At 38.7% G+C, this 22,096-nt stretch overlaps 1 protein-coding gene across 1 annotated transcript in view; it reads left to right on the top strand.

Annotated features, from left to right (window-relative positions):
• LOC121560314 (probable E3 ubiquitin-protein ligase makorin-2) overlaps nucleotides 1-22,096 on the top strand; it is a 46,346-nt gene that overhangs the window by 18,854 nt on the left and 5,396 nt on the right. Inside the window, exon 7 of the mRNA XM_041873319.2 lies at nucleotides 511-655. Within this exon, the coding sequence (XP_041729253.2) occupies nucleotides 511-655 (145 nt within the window). The remainder of the gene's footprint in view (nucleotides 1-510; nucleotides 656-22,096) is intronic.

Raw genomic sequence — 22,096 nt, 5'->3', positions numbered from 1 at the left:
AGCTAACCTCATAGTGGAACAACATAATACCAGCTAACCTTCAACTGTAGTACACTACTGTCCACTGGGCCAGAATAATACCAGCTAAGCATCATTTTACTGTCGCTACATTCAGCCCACTGCCAAGCTGAGCTGTCCTGTTCTGACCCGGCCACACATCCAACATAGTTACAGCGGATCTTCAATCTGAAAGCTGGTTTCCGTGTTTCCTGTCCTGTTGTCTTCCTTCTGTAGTTGGAAGCCATGTAAATGGCCCTGTGTAGCTCAGTTGGTAGAGGATGGCGCTTGCAACACCAGGGTTGTGGGTTCGATTCCCACGGGGGGCCAGTATGAAAAAAAAAAATATGTATGCACTCACTAACTGTAAGTCGCTCTGGATAAGAGCGTCTGCTAAATGACTAAAAATTTTAATTTTTTTTTTAATGTAAATACTTTGACCAGGGTGCTGGTCCCTAACTCTAACCCTGCCCAGTGTCCTGTTCTCTCCTTCCTGTTGTCTTCCTTCTATAGTAAGAAGGCGTGTAAATACTTTGACCAGGGCCGGGGAAGCTGTCCGTTTGGAGGGAAGTGTTTCTACATGCATGCTTACCCTGACGGAACACGGGCCGAGCCGGACAAACCACGCAAGCAGCTGGGCTCTGAGGGTAACGTGAGGGTAAGAAATATCACTACTACTATCATTACTCAATGACCATGCTCTGACAAGACTATCACCACTCAGGGTTCGATACTGAGACCAAAACATTTGCATTTGCGACCGTTTTTCTTTGGCAGTGCGACACATATTTTTAGTTGGTCGCAAGGGTGCCAGTGAAAACAATGTTACCTGGTCACGTTCGTGTTTGGTTCACAATTTAGCATTTTTTTATTATCATGATTTATTTAAACAGTAATGTTTATTATCATGATTTATTTAAACAGTAATGTTTAATTGACCTGAAAAATAGACCAACTCTCTGAAGAGGCAACAACGGCACGGTAATGCCCCTGTCGGTGTGTCAGGGCACGGTAATGCCCCGGTCGGTGTGTCAGGGCACGGTAATGCCCCTGTCGGTGTGTCAGGGCACGGTAATGCCCCGGTCGGTGTGTCAGGGCACGGTAATGCCCCGGTCGGTGTGTCAGGGCACGGTAATGCCCCTGTCTGTTTGTGTTTATTGGCCTACATGTCCACCACTCTGTAGCCATTAGCAATGCTAATGATAGTTTAACAGTCTTCTGGTAGAAGGAAAGGCGATTTAAAAGGTAACTACAAAGTAGCCTATGACTACCTGGCAGAATCATGATTATTTGCATCAATCCAGTGGCCATTTGTTTTGAATACTCAATCACAATTGCACTACAGACCTAGGCGGCGTGTCCATAGGCTAATCTTCCCCTAAAGTACATTTTAATTAAATTGTCAAAATTCTATAGCCGAATGGTCAGACTCCATTCAAAATAATCATTAGCTTCTTTAAAAAAAATAGCTGTGGATTGTTTTAAATCGCATTGCCTATGGTCAGAAGGGCCAGTAAAGAGGCCCAGCCAGGCATTAAGCAATATTTCATCATAGTTTGGAAAGCAAATGGCTATTGCTGTAAAGAATGAAAAACTCTGTCTTTTGTAGTTATTAAAGTTCTCAACTTAATTGATACAGCGGAGAGCATCAGTCTTATCCCCAGTGAGTGCCCATATTTACTCTTTATCATTGTTGAGTCAGTGCCACTTGAAAATGTGTTTTTTGGACAGTTTCCTCGTCCAGGTTAGATGATGTCATATTGTAGGCTGTGTTTCCTCCTCCAGGTTAGATGATGTCATATTGTAGGCTGTGTTTCCTCGTCCAGGTTAGATGATGTCATATTGTAGGCTGTGTTTCCTCGTCCAGGTTAGATGATGTCATATTGTAGGCTGTGTTTCCTCCTCCAGGTTAGATGATGTCATATTGTAGGCTGTGTTTCCTCGTCCAGGTTAGATGATGTCATATTGTAGGCTGTGTTTCCTCCTCCAGGTTAGATGGATGTCATATTGTAGGCTGTGTTTCCTCCTCCAGGTTAGATGATGTCATATTGTAGGCTGTGTTTCCTCGTCCAGGTTAGATGATGTCATATTGTAGGCTGTGTTTCCTCCTCCAGGTTAGATGATGTCATATTGTAGGCTGTGTTTCCTCGTCCAGGTTAGATGATGTCATATTGTAGGCTGTGTTTCCTCGTCCAGGTTAGATGATGTCATATTGTAGGCTGTGTTTCCTCCTCCAGGTTAGATGATGTCATATTGTAGGCTGTGTTTCCTCGTCCAGGTTAGATGATGTCATATTGTAGGCTGTGTTTTCTCCTCCAGGTTAGATGGATGTCATATTGTAGGCTGTGTTTCCTCGTCCAGGTTAGATGATGTCATATTGTAGGCTGTGTTTCCTCCTCCAGGTTAGATGGATGTCATATTGTAGGCTGTGTTTCCTCCTCCAGGTTAGATGATGTCATATTGTAGGCTGTGTTTCCTCGTCCAGGTTAGATGATGTCATATTGTAGGCTGTGTTTCCTCCTCCAGGTTAGATGGATGTCATATTGTAGGCTGTGTTTCCTCCTCCAGGTTAGATGATGTCATATTGTAGGCTGTGTTTCCTCGTCCAGGTTAGATGATGTCATATTGTAGGCTGTGTTTCCACCTCCAGGTTAGATGATGTCATATTGGAGGCTGTGTTTCCTCCTCCAGGTTAGATGATGTCATATTGTAGGCTGTGTTTCTCGTCCAGGTTAGATGATGTCATATTGTAGGCTGTGTTTCCTCCTCCAGGTTAGATGATGTCATATTGTAGGCTGTGTTTCCTCCTCCAGGTTAGATGATGTCATATTGTAGGCTGTGTTTCCTCCTCCAGGTTAGATGATGTCATATTGTAGGCTGTGTTTCCTCCTCCAGGTTAGATGATGTCATATTGTAGGCTGTGTTTCCTCGTCCAGGTTAGAGGATGTCATATTGTAGGCTGTGTTTCCTCCTCCAGGTTAGATGATGTCATATTGTAGGCTGTGTTTCCTCGTCCAGGTTAGATGATGTCATATTGTAGGCTGTGTTTCCTCCTCCAGGTTAGATGGATGTCATATTGTAGGCTGTGTTTCCTCGTCCAGGTTAGATGATGTCATATTGTAGGCTGTGTTTCCTCGTCCAGGTTAGATGATGTCATATTGTAGGCTGTGTTTCCTCCTCCAGGTTAGATGGATGTCATATTGTAGGCTGTGTTTCCTCCTCCAGGGTAGATGATGTCATATTGTAGGCTGTGTTTCCTCGTCCAGGTTAGATGATGTCATATTGTAGGCTGTGTTTCCTCGTCCAGGTTAGATGATGTCATATTGTAGGCTGTGTTTCCTCCTCCAGGTTAGATGATGTCATATTGTAGGCTGTGTTTCCTCGTCCAGGTTAGATGATGTCATATTGTAGGCTGTGTTTCCTCCTCCAGGCTAGATGGATGTCATATTGTAGGCTGTGTTTCCTCCTCCAGGTTAGATGGATGTAATATTGTAGGCTGTGTTTCCTCCTCCAGGTTAGATGGATGTCATATTGTAGGCTGTGTTTCCTCCTCCAGGTTAGATGATGTCATATTGTAGGCTGTGTTTCCCTCGTCCAGGTTAGATGATGTCATATTGTAGGCTGTGTTTCCTCGTCCAGGTTAGATGATGTCATATTGTAGGCTGTGTTTCCTCGTCCAGGTTAGATGATGTCATATTGTAGGCTGTGTTTCCTCGTCCAGGTTAGATGATGTCATATTGTAGGCTGTGTTTCCTCCTCCAGGTTAGATGATGTCATATTGTAGGCTGTGTTTCCTCCTCCAGGTTAGATGATGTCATATTGTAGGCTGTGTTTCCTCGTCCAGGTTAGATGATGTCATATTGTAGGCTGTGTTTCCTCCTCCAGGCTAGATGGATGTCATATTGTAGGCTGTGTTTCCTCCTCCAGGTTAGATGGATGTAATATTGTAGGCTGTGTTTCCTCCTCCAGGTTAGATGGATGTCATATTGTAGGCTGTGTTTCCTCCTCCAGGTTAGATGATGTCATATTGTAGGCTGTGTTTCCTCGTCCAGGTTAGATGATGTCATATTGTAGGCTGTGTTTCCTCGTCCAGGTTAGATGATGTCATATTGTAGGCTGTGTTTCCTCGTCCAGGTTAGATGATGTCATATTGTAGGCTGTGTTTCCTCGTCCAGGTTAGATGATGTCATATTGTAGGCTGTGTTTCCTCGTCCAGGTTAGATGATGTCATATTGTAGGCTGTGTTTCCTCCTCCAGGTTAGATGATGTCATATTGTAGGCTGTGTTTCCTCGTCCAGGTTAGATGATGTCATATTGTAGGCTGTGTTTCCTCCTCCAGGTTAGATGATGTCATATTGTAGGCTGTGTTTCCTCCTCCAGGTTAGATGATGTCATATTGTAGGCTGTGTTTCCTCCTCCAGGTTAGATGATGTCATATTGTAGGCTGTGTTTCCTCCTCCAGGTTAGATGATGTCATATTGTAGGCTGTGTTTCCTCCTCCAGGTTAGATGATGTCATATTGTAGGCTGTGTTTCCTCCTCCAGGTTAGATGATGTCATATTGTAGGCTGTGTTTCCTCCTCCAGGTTAGATGATGTCATATTGTAGGCTGTGTTTCCTCGTCCTCAGGTTAGATGATGTCATATTGTAGGCTGTGTTTCCTCCTCCAGGTTAGATGATGTCATATTGTAGGCTGTGTTTCCTCGTCCAGGTTAGATGATGTCATATTGTAGGCTGTGCTTCCTCGTCCAGGTTAGATGATGTCATATTGTAGGCTGTGTTTCCTCGTCCAGGTTAGATGATGTCATATTGTAGGCTGTGTTTCATCGTCCAGGTTAGATGATGTCATATTGTAGGCTGTGTTTCCTCGTCCAGGTTAGATGGATGTCATATTGTAGGCTGTGTTTCCTCGTCCAGGTTAGATGATGTCATATTGTAGGCTGTGTTTCCTCGTCCAGGTTAGATGATGTCATATTGTAGGCTGTGTTTCCTCGTCCAGGTTAGATGATGTCATATTGTAGGCTGTGTTTCCTCGTCCAGGTTAGATGATGTCATATTGTAGGCTGTGTTTCCTCGTCCAGGTTAGATGATGTCATATTGTAGGCTGTGTTTCCTCCTCCAGGTTAGATGATGTCATATTGTAGGCTGTGTTTCCTCGTCCTGGTTAGATGATGTCATATTGTAGGCTGTCTGTGTTTCCCCGATCCCTTCTCGTATTATATGGATAATTTTTATTGATCTGTTTGTCACAGTCAGCAAAGTAGGTTATCCTACTGGGGTATTAGAATGGCATGAAATGTGTTTATAAAGGCCAAGAAACATACGGTGTATTCGTAAAGTATTCAGACCCCTTTACTTTTTCCACATTTTGTTACTTTACAGCCTTATTCTAAAATAGATTCAATTGTTTTTTCCCCTCATCAGTCTACACCCAATACCCCATAATGACAAAGCAAAAACAGGTTTGGCAAATGTATTAAAAATAAAAAACTGATTTCACATTTACATAAGTATTAAGACCCTTTACTCAGTACTTTGTTGAAGCACCTTTGGCAGCGATTACAGCCTCAAGTCTTCTTGGGTATGACGCTACAAGCTTGGCACACCTGTATTTGGGGAGTTTCTCCCATTCTTCTTTGCAGATCCTCTCAAGCTCTCTCAGGTTGGATGGGGTGCGTCGCTGGCCAGCTATTTTCAGGTCTCTCCAGAGATGTTCAAGTCTGGCTTCTGGCTGGGTCACTCAAGACATTCAGAGACTTGTCCCGAAGCCACAATCTGGGTTTCATCAGACTAGAGAATCTTGTTTCTCATGGTCTGAGAGTCCTTTTATAGGTGCCTTTTGGCAAACTCCAAGCGGGCTGTCAAGTGAATTTTACTGAGGAGTGTCTTCCATCTGGCCACTCTACCATAAAGGCCTGATTGGTGGTGCTGCAGAGATGGTTGTCCTTCTAGAAGTTTCTCTCATCTCCACAGAGGAACTCTTGAGCTCTGTCAGAGTGACCATAAGGTTCTTGGTCACCTCCCTGACCAAGGCCCTTCTCCCACGATTGGTGGTTCCAAACTTCTTCCATTTAAGATTGATGGAGGCCACTGTGTTCTAGGGGACCTTCAGTGCTGCAGAAATGTTTTGGTACCCTTCCCCAGATCTGTGCCTCGACACAATCCTGTCTCGCAGCTCTACGGACAATTCCGTCGACCTCATGGCTTGGTTTTTGCTCTGACATGCACTGTCAACTGTGGGACCTTATATAAACAGGTGTGTGCCTTTTTAAAGCATGTCCAATCAATTGAATTTACCACAGGTGGACTCCAATCAAGTTGTAGAAACATCTCAAGGATGATCAATGGAAACAAGATGCACCAGAGCTCAATTTCGAGTCTCATAGTAAAGGGTCTGAATACTTATCTAAAAATGGTATTTCTGTTTTTATTTTTAAATTTGCAAACATTTCAGAAAACCTGTTTTCGTTTTGTCATTCTGAGGTATTGTGTGTAGATTGAGGGAAAAAAACTATTGAATCTATTTTAGAATAAGGTTGTAACGTAACAAAATGTGGAAAAAGTCAGGGGTCTGAATACTTTCTGAATGCACTTTACCTGATATAGCCTATGACTACTCAACAAGACCGGCACTTACACAAATGACGGATGATTGGCTGAGAGAAATTGATGATAAAAAGATTGGGGGGGCTGTTTCGTTAGACTTCAGTGCGGCTTTTGATATTATCGATCATATTCTGCTGCTGGAAAAACGTATGTGTTATGGCTTTACACCCCCTGCTGTATTGTGGATGAAGAGTTAACTGTCTAACAGAACACAGAGGGTGTTCTTTAATGGAAGCCTCTCCAACAAAATCCAGGTAGAATCAGGAATTCCCCAGGGCAGCTGTCTAGGCCCCTTACTTTTTTTCAATCTTTACTAATGACATGCCACTGGCTTTGATTAAAGCCAGTAATTGCTTGGAAGGCAGCCACGGTGCGTCCTTTATTTAAAGGGGGAGATCAAGCTGATCCTAACTGTTATAGGCCAATTTCTATTTTGCACTGTTTATCAAAAGTGTTGGAAAAACTTGTCAATATTCAGCTGAGTGCTTTCTTGATGTCTATAGTATTCTCTCTGGTATGCAATCTGGTTTCCGCTCAGGTTATGGATGTGTCACTGCAACCTTAAAGGTCCTAAATGATGTCACCATTGTCCTTGATTCTAAGCAATGTTGTGCTGCTATTTTTATTGACTTTGCCAAAGCTTTTGATACGGTAGACCATTCCATCCTTGTGGGCCGGCTAAGGAGTATTGGTGTCTCTGAGGGGTCTTTGGCCTGGTTTGCTAACTACCTCTCTCAAAGAGTGTTTTACTGTGGATATAGATACTTTTGTACCTGTTTCCTCCAGCATCTTCACAAGGTCCTTTGCTGTTGTTCTGGGATTGATTTGCACTTTTCGCACCAAAGTATGTTCATCTCTAGGAGACAGAACGCATCTCCTTCCTGAGCAGTATGACGGCTGCGTGGTCCCATTGTGTTTATACTTGCGTACTATTGTTTGTACAGATGAACGTGGTACCTTCAGGTATTTGGAAATTGCTCCCAAGGATGAACCGGACTTGTGTGAAGGTCTACAATTATTTTTGCTGATTTCTTTTGATTTTCCCATGATGTCAAGCGAAGAGGCACTGAGTTTGGCCTTGAAATACATCCACAGGTACACCTCCAATTACATTTACGTCATTTAGCAGACGCTCTTATCCAGAGCAACTTACAAATTGGTGCATTCACCTTATAGCCAGTGGGATAACCACTTTACTTTTTTTTTTTTTTTTTTTGTGGGGTAAGGGGGGGGGTAGAAGGATTACTTTATTCTATCCCAGGTATTCCTTAAAGAGGTGGGGTTTCAAGTGTCTCCGGAAGGTGGTGAGTGACTCCGCCGTCCTGGCGTCGTGAGGGAGCTTGTTCCACCATTGGGGTGCCAGAGCAGCGAACAGTTTTGACTGGGCTGAGCGGGAACTGTGCTTCTGCAGAGGTAGGGGGGCCAGCAGGCCAGAGGTGGATGAACGCAATGCCCTCGTTTGGGTGTAGGGACTGATCAGAGCCTGAAGATACGGAGGTGCCGTTCCCCTCACTGCTCCGTAGGCAAGCACCATGGTCTTGTAGCGGATGCGAGCTTCAACTGGAAGCCAGTGGAGTGTGCGGAGGAGCGGGGTGACGTGAGAGAACTTGGGAAGGTTGAACACCAGACGGGCTGCGGCATTCTGGATGAGTTGTAGTGGTTTAATGGCACAGGCAGGGAGCCCAGCCAACAGCGAGTTGCAGTAATCCAGACGGGAGATGACAAGTGCCTGGATTAGGACCTGTGCCGCTTCCTGTGTAAGGCAGGGTCGTACTCTCCGAATGTTGTAGAGCATGAACCTACTGGATCGGGTCACCGCCTTGATGTTAGCAGAGGACGACAGGGTGTTGTCCAGGGTCACGCCAAGGCTTTTTGTACTCTGGGAGGAGGACACAATGGAGTCGTCAACCGTGATGGCGAGATCATGGAACGGGCAGTCCTTCCCCGGGAGGAAGAGCAGCTCCGTCTTGCCGAGGTTCAGCTTGAGGTGGTGATCCGTCATCCACACTGATATGTCTGCCAGACATGCAGAGATGCGATTCGCCACCTGGTTATCAGAAGGGGGAAAGGAGAAGATTAGTTGTGTGTCGTCTGCGTAGCAATGATAGGAGAGGCCATGTGAGGATATGACAGAGCCAAGTGACTTGGTGTATAGAGAGAATAGGAGAGGGCCTAGAACTGAGCCCTGGGGGACACCAGTGGTGAGAGCACGTGGTGCGGAGACAGATTCTCGCCACGCCACTTGGTAGGAGCGACCTGTCAGGTAGGACGCAATCCAAGAGTGAGCCGCGCCGGAGATGCCCAACTCGGAGAGGGTGGAGAGGAGGATCTGATGGTTCACAGTATCAAAGGCTGCAGACAGGTCTAGAAGGATAAGAGCAGAGCAGAGGAGAGAGAGTTAGCTTTAGCAGTGCGGAGAGCCTCCGTGACACAGAGAAGAGCAGTCTCAGTTGAATGACCAGTCTTGAAACATGACTGGTTTGGATCAAGAAGGTCATTCTGAGAAAGATAGCAAGAGAGTTGGCTAAAGACGGCACACTCAAGAGTTTTGGAGAGAAAAGAAAGAAGGGATACTGGTCTGTAGTTTTAGGGATCGAGTGTAGGTTTTTTGAGGAGGGGTGCAACTCTCGCTCTCTTGAAGACGGAAGGGACATAGCTAGCATTCAAGGATGAGTTCACTCATCAATTGTCTCAAATGATGTCAATTAGCCTATCAGAAGCTTCTAAAGCCATGACATCATTTTTCTGGAATTTTCTAAGCTGTTTAATGGCACAGTCAACTTAGTGTATGTAAACTTCTGACCCACTGGAATTGTGATACAATGAATTATAAGTGAAATAATCTGTCTGTAAACAATTGTTGGAAAAATTACTTGTGTCATGCACAAAGTAGATGTCCTAACTGACTTGCCAAAACTATAGTTTGTTAACAAGAAATTTGTGGAGTAGTTGAAAAATGAGTTTTAATGACTCCAACCTAAGTGTATGTAAACTTCCGACTTCAACTGTAGACAATCTGGCTTTACTCAAAGCCAGTGGCATGTAATTAGTAAAGATTGAATAAAGTAATGGGCCTAGACAGCTGCCATGGGGAATTACATTTTAGCAGACGCTCTTATCCAGAGCGACTTACAGGAGCAATTAGGGTTAAGTGCCTTGCTCAAGGGCACATCGACAGATTTTTCACCTAGTCGGCTCGGGGATTAGAACCAGTTACCTTTCGGTTACTGGCATAACGCTCTTAACCACTAAGCTACCAGCCGCCAAATTCCTGATTCTACCTGGATTTTGTTGGAGAGGCTTCCATTAAAGAACACCCTCTGTGTTCTGTTAGACAGATAACTCTGTATCCACAATATAGCAGGGGGTGTAAAGCCATAACACATACGTTTTTCCAGCAGCAGACTATGATCAATAATGTCAAAAGCCACATTGAAGTCTAACAAAACAGCCCCCACAATCTTTTTATCATCAATTTCTGTAAGCCAATCACCAGTCATTTGTGCTGTGCTTGTTGATTTGTCTATTTGTTTACTGTAACATGGCATTGTATCTGATCAAACACTATTTTTTCCAAAAGTTTACTAAGGGTTGGTAACAGGCTGGAACGAGCTGCAAAAAGCACTCAAACTGGACAGTTTTATCTCCATCTCTTCATTCAAAGACTCAATCATGGACACTCTGACTGACAGTTGTGGCTGCTTGGTGTGATGTGTTGTTGTCTCTACCTTCTTGTTGTGGTGAATGATTTGTCCCAAATATAATGCTTTTAGTTGTTAATGTATTCCTTGTTAAGTGTCTCTCGTCATGATGTGTTCTGTCCTATATTGTTATTGTTTCTGTTTTCCAGCCCCCGTCCCCGCAGGAGGCCTTTTGCCTTTTGGTAGGCCGTCATTGTAAATAAGAATTTGTTCTTAACTGACTTGCCTAGTTAAATACAAAATAAATAAAAGGCTGATTGGTCGGCTATTTGAGCCAGTTAAGGGGGCTTTGCTATTCTTGGGTAACGGAATGACTTTTGCTTCCCTTCAGGCCTGAGGGCACACACTTTCTAGTAGGCTTAGATTGGACCTATGGCAAATAGGAGACTGTTAAGCAGTCTTCAACCTGTCTGTCAAGCAGTCTTCAACCTGTCTGTTAAGCAGTCTTCCTGGACAAGGTCCTAGCTGTATTATACCAATCATAATAGATGGAAGAGGTTCTGAAGGGCTCCTATACTGCCACGCTTCCTTGGGAACTTAATGGGGGTATTCCATTACAGTATAGACTTGCAGCAAAGGGTCAGAGATTAAGCAGGACATCTCTTGTGTATGATATCTGCAGTTGCGGCTCGCTGTATCCATTGAGGGTTAGGTCGACAGCTTGTTTGGTGCGTTTCAGAAAAAAACGGATTAAAACTAATAGCCAAAGTACTGCTATTAGCCTCATTATTAATTATCAGATTTAATGGCACTAAAAACTTGGTTGGTTGAGGTAGATCGCGACTTTAAAACAACAACAAAAAAACATGGAATAGACTACCATGATGCTAATATTGAACCTCTATACAACACTACCATGATACTAACTGTAAGTCGCTCTGGATAAGAGCGTCTGCTAAATGACTAAAATGTAAATGTAAATGATGCATCACTACTATGATGCTAATATTGAACCTATTGAACCTCTATACAACACTACCATGATGCTAATATTGAACCTCTATACAACACTACAATGATGCTAATATTGAACCTCTATACAACACTACCATGATGCTAATATTGAACCTCTATACAACACTACAATGATGCTAATATTGAACCTCTATACAACACTACCATGATGCTAATATTGAACCTCTATACAACACTACCATGATGCTAATATTGAACCTCTATACAACACTACCATGATGCTAATATTGAACCTCTATACAACACTACCATGATGCTAATATTGAACCTCTATACAACACTAACATGAAGCTAATATTGAACCTATTGAACCTCTATACAACACTACCATGATGCTAATATTGAACCTCTATACAACACTACAATGATGCTAATATTGAACCTCTATACAACACTACCATGATGCTAATATTGAACCTCTATACAACACTACCATGATGCTAATATTGAACCTCTATACAACACTACAATGATGCTAATATTGAACCTCTATACAACACTACAATGATGCTAATATTGAACCTCTATACAACACTACAATGATGCTAATATTGAACCTCTATACAACACTACAATGATGCTAATATTGAACCTCTATACAACACTACCATGATGCTAATATTGAACCTCTATACAACATTACCATGATGCTAATATTGAACCTATTGAACCTCTATACAACACTACAATGATGCTAATATTGAACCTCTATACAACACTACCATGATGCTAATATTGAACCTCTATACAACACTACAATGATGCTAATATTGAACCTCTATACAACACTACAATTATGCTAATATTGAACCTCTATACAACACTACAATGATGCTAATATTGAACCTCTATACAACCTTACAATGATGCTAATATTGAACCTCTATACAACACTACCATGATGCTAATATTGAACCTCTATACAACACTACCATGATGCTAATATTGAACCTCTATACAACATTACCATGATGCTAATATTGAACCTCTATACAACATTACCATGATGCTAATATTGAACCTATTGAACCTCTATACAACACTACAATGATGCTAATATTGAACCTCTATACAACACTACCATGATGCTAATATTGAACCTCTATACAACACTACCAATATGCTAATATTGAACCTCTATACAACACTACCATGATGCTAATATTGAACCTCTATACAACACTACCATGATGCTAATATTGAACCTCTATACAACACTACAATGATGCTAATATTGAACCTCTATACAACACTAACATGAAGCTAATATTGAACCTTTATACAACACTACCATGATGCTAATATTGAACCTCTATACAACATTACCATGATGCTAATATTGAACCTCTATACAACATTACCATGATGCTAATATTGAACCTCTATACAACACTACAATGATGCTAATATTGAACCTATGACTATACAACACTACCATGATGCTAATATTGAACCTCTATACAACACTACCATGATGCTAATATTGAACCTCTATACAACACTACCATGATGCTAATATTGAACCTCTATACAACACTACCATGATGCTAATATTGAACCTCTATACAACACTACCATGATGCTAATATTGAACCTCTATACAACACTACCATGATGCTAATATTGAACCTCTATACAACACTACCATGATGCTAATATTGAACCTATTACTATACAACACTACCATGATGCTAATATTGAACCTCTATACAACACTACCATGATGCTAATATTGAACCTCTATACAACACTAACATGAAGCTAATATTGAACCTATTGAACCTCTATACAACACTACCATGATGCTAATATTGAACCTCTATACAACACTACAATGATGCTAATATTGAACCTCTATACAACACTACAATGATGCTAATATTGAACCTCTATACAACACTACCATGATGCTAATATTGAACCTCTATACAACACTACAATGATGCTAATATTGAACCTCTATACAACACTACAATGATGCTAATATTGAACCTCTATACAACACTACCATGATGCTAATATTGAACCTATTGAACCTCTATACAACACTACAATGATGCTAATATTGAACCTCTATACAACACTACCATGATGCTAATATTGAACCTCTATACAACACTACAATGATGCTAATATTGAACCTCTATACAACACTACCATGATGCTAATATTGAACCTATTGAACCTCTATACAACACTACCATGATGCTAATATTGAACCTCTATACAACACTACAATGATGCTAATATTGAACCTCTATACAACACTACCATGATGCTAATATTGAACCTCTATACAACACTACAATGATGCTAATATTGAACCTCTATACAACACTACCATGATGCTAATATTGAACCTCTATACAACACTACAATGATGCTAATATTGAACCTCTATACAACACTACCATGATGCTAATATTGAACCTCTATACAACACTACCATGATACTAACTGTAAGTCGCTCTGGATAAGAGCGTCTGCTAAATGACTAAAATGTAAATGTAAATGATGCATCACTACTATGATGCTAATATTGAACCTATTGAACCTCTATACAACACTACCATGATGCTAATATTGAACCTCTATACAACACTACAATGATGCTAATATTGAACCTCTATACAACACTACCATGATGCTAATATTGAACCTCTATACAACACTACAATGATGCTAATATTGAACCTCTATAAAACACTACCATGATGCTAATATTGAACCTCTATACAACACTACCATGATGCTAATATTGAACCTCTATACAACACTACCATGATGCTAATATTGAACCTCTATACAACACTACCATGATGCTAATATTGAACCTCTATACAACACTACCATGATGCTAATATTGAACCTCTATACAACACTAACATGAAGCTAATATTGAACCTATTGAACCTCTATACAACACTACCATGATGCTAATATTGAACCTCTATACAACACTACAATGATGCTAATATTGAACCTCTATACAACACTACCATGATGCTAATATTGAACCTCTATACAACACTACAATGATGCTAATATTGAACCTCTATACAACACTACAATGATGCTAATATTGAACCTCTATACAACACTACAATGATGCTAATATTGAACCTCTATACAACACTACAATGATGCTAATATTGAACCTCTATACAACACTACCATGATGCTAATATTGAACCTCTATACAACATTACCATGATGCTAATATTGAACCTATTGAACCTCTATACAACACTACAATGATGCTAATATTGAACCTCTATACAACACTACCATGATGCTAATATTGAACCTCTATACAACACTACAATGATGCTAATATTGAACCTCTATACAACACTACAATGATGCTAATATTGAACCTCTATACAACACTACAATGATGCTAATATTGAACCTCTATACAACCTTACAATGATGCTAATATTGAACCTCTATACAACACTACCATGATGCTAATATTGAACCTCTATACAACACTACCATGATGCTAATATTGAACCTCTATACAACATTACCATGATGCTAATATTGAACCTCTATACAACATTACCATGATGCTAATATTGAACCTATTGAACCTCTATACAACACTACAATGATGCTAATATTGAACCTCTATACAACACTACCATGATGCTAATATTGAACCTCTATACAACACTACAATGATGCTAATATTGAACCTCTATACAACACTACAATGATGCTAATATTGAACCTCTATACAACACTACAATGATGCTAATATTGAACCTCTATACAACACTACAATGATGCTAATATTGAACCTCTATACAACACTACCATGATGCTAATATTGAACCTCTATACAACACTACCATGATGCTAATATTGAACCTCTATACAACACTACCATGATGCTAATATTGAACCTCTATACAACACTACCAATATGCTAATATTGAACCTCTATACAACACTACCATGATGCTAATATTGAACCTCTATACAACACTACCATGATGCTAATATTGAACCTCTATACAACACTACAATGATGCTAATATTGAACCTCTATACAACACTAACATGAAGCTAATATTGAACCTTTATACAACACTACCATGATGCTAATATTGAACCTCTATACAACATTACCATGATGCTAATATTGAACCTCTATACAACATTACCATGATGCTAATATTGAACCTCTATACAACACTACAATGATGCTAATATTGAACCTCTATACAACACTACCATGATGCTAATATTGAACCTCTATACAACACTACCATGATGCTAATATTGAACCTCTATACAACACTACCATGATGCTAATATTGAACCTCTATACAACACTACCATGATGCTAATATTGAACCTCTATACAACACTACCATGATGCTAATATTGAACCTCTATACAACACTACCATGATGCTAATATTGAACCTCTACTACAACACTACCATGATGCTAATATTGAACCTCTATACAACACTACCATGATGCTAATATTGAACCTCTATACAACACTACCATGAAGCTAATATTGAACCTTGAACCTCTATACAACACTACCATGATGCTAATATTGAACCTCTATACAACACTACAATGATGCTAATATTGAACCTCTATACAACACTACCATGATGCTAATATTGAACCTCTATACAACACTACAATGATGCTAATATTGAACCTCTATACAACACTACCATGATGCTAATATTGAACCTCTATACAACACTACAATGATGCTAATATTGAACCTCTATACAACACTACAATGATGCTAATATTGAACCTCTATACAACACTACCATGATGCTAATATTGAACCTTACTCTATACAACACTACAATGATGCTAATATTGAACCTCTATACAACACTACCATGATGCTAATATTGAACCTCTATACAACACTACAATGATGCTAATATTGAACCTCTATACAACACTACCATGATGCTAATATTGAACCCTCTATACAACACTACCATGATGCTAATATTGAACCTCTATACAACACTACAATGATGCTAATATTGAACCTCTATACAACACTACCATGATGCTAATATTGAACCTCTATACAACACTACAATGATGCTAATATTGAACCTCTATACAACACTACCATGATGCTAATATTGAACCTCTATACAACACTACCATGATGCTAATATTGAACCTCTATACAACACTACCATGATGCTAATATTGAACCTCTATACAACACTACCATGATGCTAATATTGAACCTCTATACAACACTACAATGATGCTAATATTGAACCTCTATACAACATTACCATGATGCTAATATTGAACCTCTATACAACACTACCATGATGCTAATATTGAACCTCTATACAACACTACCATGATCTAATATTGAACCTCTATACAACACTACAATGATGCTAATATTGAACCTCTATACAACACTACAATGATGCTAATATTGAACCTCTATACAACACTACCATGATGCTAATATTGAACCTCTATACAACACTACAATGATGCTAATATTGAACCTCTATACAACACTACCATGATGCTAATATTGAACCTCTATACAACACTACAATGATGCTAATATTGAACCTCTATACAACACTACCATGATGCTAATATTGAACCTGACCTCTATACAACACTACCATGATGCTAATATTGAACCTCTATACAACACTACAATGATGCTAATATTGAACCTCTATACAACACTACCATGATGCTAATATTGAACCTCTATACAACACTACCATGATGCTAATATTGAACCTCTATACAACACTACCATGATGCTAATATTGAACCTCTATACAACACTACAATGATGCTAATATTGAACCTCTATACAACACTACAATGATGCTAATATTGAACCTCTATACAACACTACCATGATGCTAATATTGAACCTCTATACAACACTACCATGATGCTAATATTGAACCTCTATACAACACTACCATGATGCTAATATTGAACCTCTATACAACACTACCATGATGCTAATATTGAACCTTTGAACCTCTATACAACACTACCATGATGCTAATATTGAACCTCTATACAACACTACCATGATGCTAATATTGAACCTCTATACAACACTACAATGATGCTAATATTGAACCTCTATACAACACTACCATGATGCTAATATTGAACCTCTATACAACACTACCATGATGCTAATATTGAACCTCTATACAACACTACAATGATGCTAATATTGAACCTCTATACAACACTACCATGATGCTAATATTGAACCTCTATACAACACTACCATGATGCTAATATTGAACCTCTATACAACACTACCATGATGCTAATATTGAACCTATATCTATACAACACTACCATGATGCTAATATTGAACCTCTATACAACACTACCATGATGCTAATATTGAACCTCTATACAACACTACCATGATGCTAATATTGAACCTCTACTACAACACTACAATGATGCTAATATTGAACCTCTATACAACACTACCATGATGCTAATATTGAACCTCTATACAACACTACCATGATGCTAATATTGAACCTCTATACAACACTACCATGATGCTAATATTGAACCTCTATACAACACTACCATGATGCTAATATTGAACCTCTATACAACACTACCATGATGCTAATATTGAACCTCTATACAACACTACCATGATGCTAATATTGAACCTCTATACAACACTACCATGATGCTAATATTGAACCTCTATACAACACTACCATGATGCTAATATTGAACCTCTATACAACACTACCATGATGCTAATATTGAACCTCTATACAACACTACCATGATGCTAATATTGAACCTAACTATACAACACTACCATGATGCTAATATTGAACCTCTATACAACACTACCATGATGCTAATATTGAACCTCTATACAACACTACAATGATGCTAATATTGAACCTCTATACAACACTACCATGATGCTAATATTGAACCACCTCATACAACACTACCATGATGCTAATATTGAACCTCTATACAACACTACCATGATGCTAATATTGAACCTCTATACAACACTACCATGATGCTAATATTGAACCTCTATACAACACTACCATGATGCTAATATTGAACCTCTATACAACACTACCATGATGCTAATATTGGAACCTCTATACAACACTACCATGATGCTAATATTGAACCTCTATACAACACTACCATGATGCTAATATTGAACCTCTATACAACACTACAATGATGCTAATATTGAACCTCTATACAACACTACCATGATGCTAATATTGAACCTCTATACAACACTACCATGATGCTAATATTGAACCTCTATACAACACTACAATGATGCTAATATTGAACCTCTATACAACACTACAATGATGCTAATATTGAACCTCTATACAACACTACCATGATGCTAATATTGAACCTCTATACAACACTACCATGATGCTAATATTGAACCTCTATACAACACTACCATGATGCTAATATTGAACCTCTATACAACACTACCATGATGCTAATATTGAACCTATTGAACCTCTATACAACACTACCATGATGCTAATATTGAACCTCTATACAACACTACAATGATGCTAATATTGAACCTCTATACAACACTACAATGATGCTAATATTGAACCTCTATACAACACTACAATGATGCTAATATTGAACCTCTATACAACACTACAATGATGCTAATATTGAACCTCTATACAACACTACAATGATGCTAATATTGAACCTCTATACAACACTACCATGATGCTAATATTGAACCTCTATACAACACTACCATGATGCTAATATTGAACCTTGTCTATACAACACTACCATGATGCTAATATTGAACCTACTATACAACACTACCATGATGCTAATATTGAACCTCTATACAACACTACAATGATGCTAATATTGAACCTCTATACAACACTACAATGATGCTAATATTGAACCTCTATACAACACTACCATGATGCTAATATTGAACCTCTATACAACACTACAATGATGCTAATATTGAACCTCTATACAACACTACCATGATGCTAATATTGAACCTCTATACAACACTACCATGATGCTAATATTGAACCTCTATACAACACTACCATGATGCTAATATTGAACCTCTATACAACACTACCATGATGCTAATATTGAACCTCTATACAACACTACCATGATGCTAATATTGAACCTCTATACAACACTACCATGATGCTAATATTGAACCTCTATACAACACTACAATGATGCTAATATTGAACCTCTATACAACACTACCATGATGCTAATATTGAACCTCTATACAACACTACCATGATGCTAATATTGAACCTCTATACAACACTACCATGATGCTAATATTGAACCTCTATACAACACTACCATGATGCTAATATTGAACCTCTATACAACACTACCATGATGCTAATATTGAACCTCTATACAACACTACCATGATGCTAATATTGAACCTCTATACAACACTACCATGATGCTAATATTGAACCTACTATACAACACTACCATGATGCTAATATTGAACCTCTATACAACACTACCATGATGCTAATATTGAACCTCTATACAACACTACCATGATGCTAATATTGAACCTCTATACAACACTACCATGATGATAATATTGAACCTCTATACAACACTACCATGATGCTAATATTGAACCTCTATACAACACTACCATGATGCTAATATTGAACCTCTATACAACACTACCATGATGCTAATATTGAACCTCTATACAACACTACCATGATGCTAATATTGAACCTCTATACAACACTACAATGATGCTAATATTGAACCTCTATACAACACTACCATGATGCTAATATTGAACCTCTATACAACACTACAATGATGCTAATATTGAACCTCTATACAACACTACAATGATGCTAATATTGAACCTCTATACAACACTACCATGATGCTAATATTGAACCTCTATACAACACTACAATGATGCTAATATTGAACCTCTATACAACACTACCATGATGCTAATATTGAACCCTCTATACAACACTACCATGATGCTAATATTGAACCTCTATACAACACTACAATGATGCTAATATTGAACCTCTATACAACACTACCATGATGCTAATATTGAACCTCTATACAACACTACAATGATGCTAATATTGAACCTCTATACAACACTACCATGATGCTAATATTGAACCTCTATACAACACTACCATGATGCTAATATTGAACCTCTATACAACACTACCATGATGCTAATATTGAACCTCTATACAACACTACCATGATGCTAATATTGAACCTCTATACAACACTACAATGATGCTAATATTGAACCTCTATACAACACTACCATGATGCTAATATTGAACCTCTATACAACACTACCATGATGCTAATCATTGAACCTCTATACAACACTACAATGATGCTAATATTGAACCTCTATACAACACTACCATGATGCTAATATTGAACCTCTATACAACACTACAATGATGCTAATATTGAACCTCTATACAACACTACCATGATGCTAATATTGAACCTCTATACAACACTACCATGATGCTAATATTGAACCTCTCTATACAACACTACCATGATGCTAATATTGAACCTCTATACAACACTACCATGATGCTAATATTGAACCTCTATACAACACTACAATGATGCTAATATTGAACCTCTATACAACACTACAATGATGCTAATATTGAACCTCTATACAACACTACCATGATGCTAATATTGAACCTCTATACAACACTACCATGATGCTAATATTGAACCTCTATACAACACTACAATGATGCTAATATTGAACCTCTATACAACACTACAATGATGCTAATATTGAACCTCTATACAACACTACCATGATGCTAATATTGAACCTCTATACAACACTACCATGATGCTAATATTGAACCTCTATACAACACTACAATGATGCTAATATTGAACCTCTATACAACACTACCATGATGCTAATATTGAACCTCTATACAACACTACCATGATGCTAATATTGAACCTCTATACAACACTACAATGATGCTAATATTGAACCTCTATACAACACTACAATGATGCTAATATTGAACCTCTATACAACACTACCATGATGCTAATATTGAACCTCTATACAACACTACCATGATGCTAATATTGAACCTCTATACAACACTACCATGATGCTAATATTGAACCTCTATACAACACTACCATGATGCTAATATTGAACCTCTATACAACACTACAATGATGCTAATATTGAACCTCTATACAACACTACCATGATGCTAATATTGAACCTCTATACAACACTACCATGATGCTAATATTGAACCTCTATACAACACTACCATGATGCTAATATTGAACCTCCTCTATACAACACTACACATGATGCTAATATTGAACCTCTATACAACACTACAATGATGCTAATATTGAACCTCTATACAACACTACCATGATGCTAATATTGAACCTCTATACAACACTACAATGATGCTAATATTGAACCTCTATACAACACTACCATGATGCTAATATTGAACCTCTATACAACACTACAATGATGCTAATATTGAACCTCTATACAACACTACCATGATGCTAATATTGAACCTCTATACAACACTACCATGATGCTAATATTGAACCTCTATACAACACTACAATGATGCTAATATTGAACCTCTATACAACACTACCATGATGCTAATATTGAACCTCTATACAACACTACCATGATGCT

Source organism: Coregonus clupeaformis, unplaced genomic scaffold (assembly GCF_020615455.1).
Source record: "Coregonus clupeaformis isolate EN_2021a unplaced genomic scaffold, ASM2061545v1 scaf0212, whole genome shotgun sequence".
In the NCBI taxonomy this organism is placed as follows: Eukaryota; Metazoa; Chordata; class Actinopteri; order Salmoniformes; family Salmonidae; genus Coregonus; species Coregonus clupeaformis.
The sequence above is the reverse complement of the archived record's forward strand: the minus strand, read 5'-3'. Positions and strand labels throughout refer to the sequence as shown.